The sequence below is a fragment of the Petaurus breviceps genome, unplaced genomic scaffold, assembly GCF_028583685.1.
Source record: "Petaurus breviceps papuanus isolate PSGF00001 unplaced genomic scaffold, PetGlider_PUasm1.0 462, whole genome shotgun sequence".
NCBI lineage: Eukaryota > Metazoa > Chordata > Mammalia > Diprotodontia > Petauridae > Petaurus > Petaurus breviceps.
Genome location: NW_027186347.1, coordinates 118122 through 128938, shown reverse-complemented (window position 1 = coordinate 128938; position 10817 = coordinate 118122). Strand labels below are relative to the sequence as shown.

General features: G+C 39.0%; 1 protein-coding gene across 1 annotated transcript; it reads left to right on the top strand.

The window, feature by feature from the left end:
* Positions 1-8583: 8583 nt before the first annotated feature.
* Positions 8584-9605, top strand: LOC138171734 (olfactory receptor 2G6-like). Its single transcript, XM_069101367.1, has one exon. It carries the CDS (start codon positions 8676-8678, stop codon positions 9603-9605), a length of 930 nt encoding a protein of 309 aa, XP_068957468.1. The 5' UTR covers positions 8584-8675.
* The last annotated feature ends 1212 nt before the right edge of the window (positions 9606-10817 follow it).

The window sequence follows — 10817 nt, the reverse complement described above, 5'->3', positions numbered from 1 at the left end:
TAGTTATAACCCAAAGAACTTTGAATTTGGAATCATGAGATCCCAGTTCCAGTCCAGACCTTACATTTAATCAATTGCTCAACCTTGCAGAATTCACTTGGCATCTCTGAGCAGTGCTCCAATGCAAAAGGTCATCTCTGGACACTCTGTTATACAATTTACAGAGTTTCCATTCTATTCCTCCCATAGGCAGCCTATCTACACACGGTTGTTTTCCTGTGGCTTCCCTCCTTAGACTTAGCTTTTGGGAGGCAGTTACTCTCTTTTGTCTTCTTTTATCCCCAGTACTTAGCCTAAAACCTCATAGACAGTTGTAAATGTTGATTGACACACTGATAGGATAAAAGAAGGCAATGCCCTATAAGTCTAAAGTCCTGGGCATATCCCGACATTCTTCCAATCCACATTTGTTCAATGGCTGACTGAGTCATGTGTAGAGAGTCAGGTATCATTATTATCTGCTCCTGATTGTAGCTTTGTATCCACCTGGAGAGAATTCCATTTTCTCTCCTTTCAGGGATCCCAGTCCGACAAATAGTTCCTCAAAGAATTAATTTCATCCTTTGGATAATTTTCCTTTATTTACACTGTCCTCTTTGTTGTTTCTGCACAATTTTAAAATTTGACTCTTCATTAAAACCTCTTTCAAGAATCTGAGAAAGTCAAAGTAGGTGGAATGAATGTCATCAAGCAAGGTCTTGGCACAGAGACAAGCATGTGTCTACCAGTTATTGTTGACCCTTTGGACCCCTGAGGTCCAAAAACAGTCAGACATCACTCTCTGAGAGACTTCTTTCAGAACAATTTAAGTTCAGGGCATTATCTGATGTTTAATTACTAAGTGGTGAGTCATAGATCCCAAAATGTCTTTAGTATCAATCATTTCTTTTCCTAAACTTTAACTCTTCCTCCCTGGTGGGAGCCTTGGTGCTCTTCCATTCCCACATGAGACTTTCAATAAAGCGAGACCAATCTAATTAATGACACCCCTATTAAAGACAGCCCACAAGCTCTCTCTTGCCATATAGCAATCAAGTGATGTCAATGCATATACCAGAATTGCATCAACCTTAGATCCCCTCTGTCCTCTTATAGATCGACAATAAGACAGTGTCCTCAGTTATTAGATTAAAAACATTTGAGGTCTCCAGAGACAGATACATAATGAGGAGTTGCCTAGTGTTCAGCCAATAGGGAAGAAAATGGTGCCTAGCCATGATAATAGGCATTTGAAGTCAGTTGTCAGGTGGGTAATAGGAAAGAGGCATTGAGGGGGTTTCCTATTCACAATCTATTCATTATCTCCTCAATTTGACAATTCCAATCAGCAAACATCAAGACAAGGACTGCCTTTTCTTGTAAGTATCACTAAACTAGATCTGAATGCAGTGTACTGGCTATAGTTTGGCTGGATTTTAGCAAAGCTTTTGATAAAATATGGGATACTTTTCTGGGGGAGAAAATGGAGGGACGGAGTCCATGAAAATTCACTTTTAGAGCTGGTTGACAGGCCAGAGTTAAAACAGAGCTGCTCTTAACCATTCAGTGGCAGTAGGGCAGATTTACAGTGGAGTATCCCGGAGATCTGTGCTGAGCTGTGTGTCCAGCACACTTTCGTTTTTTAACCTTTTTCCCCCAATGATGTGGATAAAGGCGTAAGTGGAATATTCACTAAATCTGTAGAATTCACAGAAATTCGAGATAAAGTAGATACAGCAGATAAGAGAGACAAGATCCAAAAGGAGCTCAATTGAATGAGATGAAATCAGGAATGATGGATGGGAAATCTTATGCACGTGCTCAAAACACGAACAGCACAAGCAGAAGATGGCTGGAAGCAGGAGTTGACAGAAATTGTTCAGACAGAGATCTTGGGGTGTTAGTGGGACACAGGCAACACAAACCAGCAATAGGGTGTGTCCATCTAAAATACTGATGTAAACTCTTGCTGCATTAAGAGGAGCATAGCTTCCAGGAGTAGGGATGGCAGAATAGAGTTGTGCTTGTCTCATCTCAGAAATAGCATTTAATTCTGGGTGCTTTGTTTTAACATGGGTGTTGATAAAATGGTGGCTGCCAGAAAGGGGCAACCAGGAAGATAAAGGGACATAAAATCATGTCATTTGAGAATTAGCTGAAAGACCTGGTGATATTTAGCCTGAAAAAGAGAGAAATCAAGAAAGGAGAGGGGAGGATGGATGTCTTAAGTATTCTAAGGACTTTCTAATGGAGGGGAGATTAGAGTTGTTTTGTTTGGTCTCAGAAGGTAGAACCAAGTAAAAATCACAATGAACCAAATTTAGGCTTGATCTCATGTGGAAAGAAATCCCTTCTTAACAATGACAGCCATCCCGCTTTTAAAGAATGAAAGCCATCCCACTTCCTAACAATGGGAGTCATCCCAAAGCAGAATGGGCTACATGTGAGTTGAGGTTGTGTGTTGCCCTGCCTTGAAGGTCTTCAAACAGAATGTGGATGGCCACTTGGGGACATGTTGAGGTTGGGATTGTCTTAGTATATGACTTGGGCTAGTTGGCCATGGAGGTCCCTTCCAACTCTCTAATCCTGTAGCTCAAGAACAGTGTGCAAAGTTCTGTATTAGATTCTAAGAACACAAAGACAAAAAAAAACTTTTCCTCAACCTCAAGGATACTACTTGGGAGAAGAGAACACATGCACAGGTAAGTAAATATGAAGTAATTTTTTTTAACAGTAAGAAAACTCTAACAGTTGAAGAAATCAGAGAGGACTGATTGTGGAAGGTAGACGGATCTATTTAATTTTTAAAGAAAGAGGGATGAAAAGGGAGAACATCTCATCTTAAAAGACACACAAAGGTGAAAATGTGGGAGCTGTGGCACTGAGGTTGAGGGATAGTTCAGCTTTGCTAAATCATAGAGTGCATAAAGGGAAGAAATGTGAAATGAATTTGGAAAGGTAGAAAAACCAGATAGTGAAAGGTTTAAATGCCAGCAATGTGTGGCTTCTATACTAGAGAAAATAGGAAGTCACTGAAGGTTTCATGGTAGAGGAGAAAAATGATCAGCCTTGTGCTTTAGGAAGACTAATTGTCCACCATGTGAAGGATGGTTTAGCAAAGAGAGAGACTGACAGCTGGAAGAATGGTTAGAATACATTCTCAAAAGTCCAGAAGAGCAGTAATCAGCACCTATACTAGAATGTTGAGAGAAGGGGATAGATGCCACAGATGCTACGAAGATAGACCTGACAAGACCTGTCAACTGACTGGAAGTGGGGATGTGATATAGCGAGTAGACTCAAGGAAGATGCTCAATGATTATAATGCTGGTGGAGTTAACAAGAGAAATAAAGGAGTCAGAAGAAAGTGTGGACAAGAAAAGTAATATGAAAAGGTCCATTTGGGCCATGCTGCTTTTGAGATATTTGTGAGATGGATCGGGTGGAGTTTCACAGAAAGCAAATGACAATGTGGCACTGACAATCGAGAGAGATATTAGGGCTGAGAGCTTCAGTTTAGAGACATGGGAATGGATGAGAATCTAAACTAAAAACACAGATGAAAGGATTCTCTCTGATTCTGAAGTATCTTTATGGTTAGGTCAATGTGCTGTGGGCCTGTGGTATCATAGTCATCTGACAGTTATCTTTACCTCCATGCGATGCCCCACATGTACAATTCCATCCAAGTACATCAAGATCAAGTGAATACCCAACTCTGTTTCACTTGAGAAGCAAATTAAGCTGATTCCAAAGATTTAAGTTAATAACAAAACTAGTGAATCTATAAACATAATAACTAGGCTCAACTCTCCTATTCTAGTTGTATTGGGAAGGAGATGACTTTCCAAAGCCAAGAGTGGAAGAAGCCTTGTATTTAACACTTAGATTAGGCAATAGCAATTTTGTTCTCTTAACTCCTTCCCTTAAAATCCCTTTATCCAGTCCAGTGTTATCATCAAGGTAGAGTGTCATGAGAGTAGAGAATTTCTCACCGGGAATTCTGGCTTAGGAAAAAGCCTCTTTCAAAGCACCTTCATTATAATTCTGCAATTTTTAGTCTTAGACTAATTCCCCCCCTATAGTCTGGGGGTATTAAGAGCTTACATGACTATCCCAGGTTCATACAGCCAGCCTGTGTGGGAACTGGGTTGTGAAGTTAGGTCTTTCTGAGCCTACCAATGCCTGTTCTCTATCACACACCACATCATACTAGAACTAGTGCTGTGAGAGACCTTAAACATCATGAATAAAGCCTAAGCATTTTACAGGTGCTTGCATTGGGTCTTAGGAACATTAAGTGCCTTATCTAGGATTACAAGGCTATCAAGTGTCTGACAGGTTTTAAACCTAGACCTTCATGATTCAAAGTCCAGTTGTTTCTCTATCATACTAGATTTCCTCTCACTATTGAATACTACTAATTATGTTATAATTAATAATCACAGTACTACTGTATCAATTTTATATGTTCTCATGCAAACTATTTTCCCCTTCCCTGATCTTAGACTTCATTTTTCAAAAGGACTAACGTGATTTATGATGCCCTTTCTCACATTATGCTTATATTTTTATTACCAAGAGGATAAGGATGATGAAAAGGCAGAAAATTCACCCTGATGATCCATCATTTCTGAAAAGCAAATAATCATTTCCTTTATGTGGCAGAAAATGAAATAAAAACTCTTTCTTCTCTATATCTACAATCTATCAGCCAAAGTAGAGGATCCCACTAGTCTCTGAACCGACTATTCATTTTGTTGAATTCCTACCTTCAATAGGACATATATCTTGCATTTTCTTTTTACTAATGAGAATACGCTCTGCTCAGCCCCCCAGACAAAGAGAGACTTGACTTTACAGAAGAGAGCTCAAAGGGTGAAATCTACAGGTGCCTTATTGGTGAAAACCTCAGCTTCATATGAATAAGGATTATTTGATTGCTTACCTGAGACATCGTTGATGTGTAAAATACATTGGTTAGGTAAGGAGCACTGTAATATTACATATAATTTTATAAAAATCATGTTATCTCATAAAAAATGTCCACAATCTCAATGAGTTTTGCTAGTAAGTAAAATGTTAGAGTGAGGTAAGTAAAGTGTGTAAGTACGAGACTCCAGAGAAGATGGAAGGTTTGACTTCCATGTGTGTACAGCATTACTCTTCTCATTCAGATTTTTTCACTGTCTATATGGATGACTTTGGAAACCATAATGCATGAACTTAGGCTGTGAGGTGGATAGAGCACTGGGTTTAGAATCAGGAAGAGTCATCCTCATGGTTTCAAACCTAACTTCAGACACTTACTAGCTGTATGACTCTGGGCAAGTCACTTAATCAGGTTCTCATCTATAAAATAAGCTGGAGAAGGAAATGGCAAAGCACCAAATTGGGTCACAAAGAGTCAGACATGACTAAAATAACACAACAACAACAATACCTGTTGCTGTTGTGTTGTTGTCAGGAATCCCGATATATTGGGACAGCTTTGGATTTAGGGTTGGGAGAGTTGGGTTCAAACCCTGGATCTGACACTAGGTCTGCAACCCTTGATACTTCATCATTATAAACCTTTGTTTCCTCACCTGTAAAATGGATATAATTATACCAGTTAGCCTTTCTTACTTCATATACCTAATGTATGGGAAGACTTTGAAAATTGTAATTATACCCACACATCATCATTACTATTGTTATTATTATTATGTCCGGCAACAAAATGATAAAGTGAGAGACCTTTGGAAAGTACAGAGCCCAGGGCTGGAGTACTCTAGAAGTGACTCTATAGCTGGGCAGCAAGACTGAAGAGTTGCTTAATTTGGTCTGATTTTTAGTAACCAGTCTAAAGAATTCTTTCCAAAATAGTCAAAATAAACTTCAGAAGGTTGAGACGGAATGCCTTTTAAAACAAAGAACTAAAAGCAGTCACATTTAACACAGAAACTGTATTTGTGAAAACAGAAAATTGAAATCCAGTCATGATATCTGTCCTTAGGGGTATGTTAAATCAATTGACTCAACTAATTTATTCATAGAAGATTGACTAGTTAGAGCGTCAAAGAATATTCAAAATTAAAGACATCTTGGATAAAATATGTTTTACCCACTCATTCTATGCATGAGGAAATAGAAGCCAAGAGACATATCACTGAAGCATAAAGCAACTCACACATATGCAAGTATGTGTGTATGTTATTTGTACATAGTTGTTTACATGTTGTCTTCTCTATTAAACTATGGGTTCCTTGAGGACAGCTGCATTTTTGCCTTTCTTTTTTTAAAAAAAAATTTTTATTAGTTTGTTTCCTTTTAGTTTACAGGATTCAATTCCACAATTCCTTGAGTTTCACATTTTTTCCCCCCCCACCCCCCCCCCCCCATGGCAGCTTATAGTCAAGTATAGGATCTGTAAATACTTTCACATTATACATTAGTCAGGTTATAAGGATGGATTGTCCCAGCTGGAATGAAAAATGGTAAAGAGGACATAAAACCAAATAAGAGAAGGAAAAAGATCAGGTATTTTGCTTCCACCTGGATATAAACTTAGTTCTTTCTCTGGATGCACATATTTCTCTCCATCATGAGTCTTTTGGGATTGACTTATATCACTGCATTGCTGAGAAGAGTCCAGTCTATCAAAGTTGGTCATCACACATACGTTGTGTCTGTAATTGTGTACAAATTTCTTCTGGTTCTACTCTTCTCACTCAGCATCAGTTCTTTTAAGCCTCTCCAGGTAAATATGAAGAACATCTGCTCTTTATTTCTTATAGCACAATAGTATTCCATAATATGCATATACCACAACTTGTTCAGCCATTCCCCAATTGATGGGCACCCCCTTAATTTCCAATTCTTTGGCACCATAAAAAGAGCTGCTATAAACATTTTTGTACATATGGGTCTTTCTCCCATTTCTATGATTTCTTTGGGATATAACCCTAGGAGTGGTATTGCTGGATCAAAGGGTATGAAAGTATTTATAGCCCTTTGGGCATAATTCCAGATTGCTATCCAGAAAGGCTGGATCAGTTCACAACTCCACCAACAATGCATTAGTGTTCCAATTTGCCCACATCCTCTCCAGCATTTGTCATTTTTCTGTTTTGTCATCTTAGCCAATGTGACTGGTGAGATGTGGTACCTCAGAGTTGTTTTGATTTGCATTTCTCTAATCAATAGTGAATTAGAGCATTTCTTCATGTGCTTATAGATATCTTTAATTTCTTTCTCTGAAAACTGCCTGTTCATATCCTTTGACCATTTATCAATTGGGGAATGACTTGTATCCTTATAAATTTGAGTCAAATCTCTGTATTTTTTAGAAATGAGTCCTTTGTCAGAGACATAGGTTGTAAAGATTCTTTCCCAAATTACCACCTCCCTCTTAATCTTGGTTACATTGACTTTGTTTGTACAGAAACTTTTCAATTTCATGTAGTCAAAATTATCCATTTTACATTTTATAATGTTCTCTAATTATTGTTTAGTCATAAAGTCTTTCCCTCTCCACAAGTCTGATAGGTAAACTATTCCTTGTTTTAGGAGACTGCTTACTGTATCAACCTTTATACCTAGATAAATGCACCCATTTAGACTTGAGTTTGGTATATGGTGTTAGATAATGGTCTATGCCCAGTTTCTGCCATACTATATTCCAGTTTTCCCACCAGTTTTTGTCAAATAGTGAATTCTTACCCCAAAAACCAGGGTCTGGAGGTTTATCAAACAATAGATTACTATAGTTATTGACTTCTGAATCTCATGTGCCTAATATATTCCATTGATCCACTCCTCTATTCCTCAGCCAGTACCAAGTAGTTTTGATGACTGCTGCTTTATAATACAGATTGAAATCTGGTATAGCTAGTCCACCTTCCCTAGCATTTCTTTTCATTAATTCCCTTGATATTCTGGACTGTTTATTCTTCCAAATGAATTTTGTTACTATTTTTTCTAGCTCTATAAAGTAGTTTTTTTTTTTGGTAAATTAATTGGTATGGCACTAAATATATAATTTAATTTAGGTAAAATTGTCATTTTTATTATATTAGCTCGACCCAGCCACGAGCAATTGATATTTTTCCAATTAGTTAGATCTGACTTGATTTGTGTGAAAAGTGTTTTGTAGTTATGATCATACAGGTCCTGGGTTTGTTTTGGCAGGTAGATTCCCAAATATTTTATAATGTCTGCAGTAACTTTAAATGGGATTTCTCTTTCTATCTCTTGCTGTTGAGTTTCATTGGAAATATATAGGAATGCCGAGGATTTATGTGGGTTTATTTTATATCCTGCAACTTTGCCAAATTTATTTATTGTCTCAAGTAGTTTTTTACTTGGTTCTCTGGGATTCTCTAAGTATATCATCATATCATCTGTGAAGAGTGATAGCTTGGTCTCTTCTTTGCCACATTTATTTATTGTCTCAAGCATTTTTTTACTTGGTTCCCTGGGATTCTCTAAGTACGTCATCGCACCATCAGCCAAGAGTGATCGCCTGGTCCCTTCTTTGCCTACCTGCCTTTCTTTATGTCCCAAGTACTTATCATAGCACGTGGTACACAGAACGTCCTAAACAAAGGCTTGTGAGCTTGCCTGACCTCACTCTCATAGTTTTCTTTCATAAGTGCCTAACAACATTTCATTCTGCCTTTCATATCCCAACAGGAACTCACAAGTGAAGGTCAATGGAGCAAAACAACAGCTCTCCAGGGGGCTTCATTCTCTTGGGTTTCTCTGACAAACCTCAACTAGAGATAATTCTATTTGTGCTCATTTTGATCTTCTACATCTTGAACCTGGTGGGAAATATGACCATCATCTTGGTTTCTAGCATGGACCCCAGGCTACACACCCCAATGTACTTCTTCCTCACCAATTTGTCCTTTGTAGACCTCTGCCTAACGACCACTGTGGCCCCACAGTTACTGTTCACAATGAGAAGCAAGGACAAAACTATGAGCTACATGGGTTGTGTAGCACAACTGTATGTGGCCATGGGCTTGGGATCCACTGAATGCATTCTCTTAGTTGTCATGGCTTATGACCGCTACGCGGCAGTCTGCCGCCCCCTCCACTACGCAGTCATCATGCATCCTCGGCACTGCCTGTCTCTGTCTGCCACAGCATGGCTTAGTGGCCTCATCACCTCTCTGATCCAGTGCTCTCTCACTATCCAGCTCCCCCTGTGTGGTCACAACCAGCTTGACCACATCTTCTGTGAGGTGCCAGTGTTGATCAAGCTGGCATGTGTAGATACTACTTTTAACGAAGATGAGCTTTTTGTGGCTTGTGTGGTCTTTCTCGTGGTGCCTGTCTCTCTCATTCTGATGTCCTATGGCTACATCACCCAGGCCATATTGAGGATCAAATCCACATCAGGACGTCGTAAAGCATTTGGGACTTGCTCTTCTCATTTGGTAGTTGTAATCATCTTCTATGGGACCATCACCTTCATGTATCTCCAGCCAGTCAAAAGTAGGTCCAAAGACCAGGGGAAGTTTGTCTCCCTCTTCTACACTGTGGTCACACCTCTGTTAAATCCCCTCATTTATACTCTGAGGAACAACGATGTAAAGGGGGCATTGAAAAAGCTTGTACCTGGTAAAGGCCATTAGGTCTGAAAAAAACTGTAGTATACATGAAAAAAGATTGTTGTTCTAATTCCAGATAATTCTAAGTATTGCCAATATATTCATCTCCATATTGGATTGGGCAAAAGCAGTGAAATTCTGTGAGAATCATTATCTTCCCCTCTTCTTTACTCTTAGATTGTTTGATGTTAAATAGATTAAATATGTCTGTATATATACATATATGCATACATATACATACACACATGTATGTATGCGTGTGTACACACACACTTCTATTTTAGAGAACTCAGTCAGATAGATGTGTGATTCCATGGGCTTCATTGTTCTCTCTAATGACCCCTATCACAATACATCCACGAATGCACATATTGCACAACCCTCTTACCCATCCTTTGTGCCACTGCCAAATTGATCTTCCTAAGACACAGGAGTGTCCATGTCACTGTCATAATGATAAAGCTTCATGGAGCAATGGAAGGCCCAACAGAAGCAGCAGAATGAGATTCTTATAAAATATCGACAGCCCAGCAGAGCCAGAAGCATGGATATGTGCCCTAATCACCTGTGTTCCCTGTATGTGTCCTTCCATGCACATTCCCTGACCTATGTGTCCATATGTATGTAGCCCTCTATGTGTAGGTTCTAGCTACAACTTTCAATATTTATAACCATCTCCACGTATTTTCTATCCCTATGTGTTCCTGTCGTTTGCACACTTCCACTCACATTTTACCTGTCCATTCCTTGAAGCTGTAACACCCCATACTTGTGCCCTACTTGTAACTGTCCTTTCCATTTATGGTATTGCATTTGTGGGAAAGTTCGTCCCAGGTTTGTAAGGCAATGGAGTGGCAGGGTTAAGTGACCAAAGCATTGGATTTTGAGTCAGGAAAGCCTGGTTTGGATTCTGACTTAGACACTTAGTAGCTGAATTATGTCTATCACACTTATGAATCTCTAGCAAATGCAATGTAGCACTCAGAGCCTGACAATTCAAATAAGCAAAACCTTTCTAAAAATATTCAAGCAACCCTTACGGCAAAGTCATCCTCAAAGCAGTTTCATTTTAAGTAGTTTACAGGGAGACAAGCAAAACTTACTGGTAAAGAAAATCAAAGCAGCCACCAAGAAAGTTCTCTGAGGTCTCAAGTTCTCACCTCCAGAGTCTTAGAGCTAAGCATCTCTATAAGAATCCTCCTTATTGGAAGTGCCTACAGTTGACACTCACAGCAA

Bases quoted from the DNA above. Each gene is read 5' to 3' on its own strand.
- LOC138171734 (XM_069101367.1), top strand. From the start codon at position 8,676: ATGGAGCAAAACAACAGCTCTCCAGGGGGCTTCATTCTCTTGGGTTTC.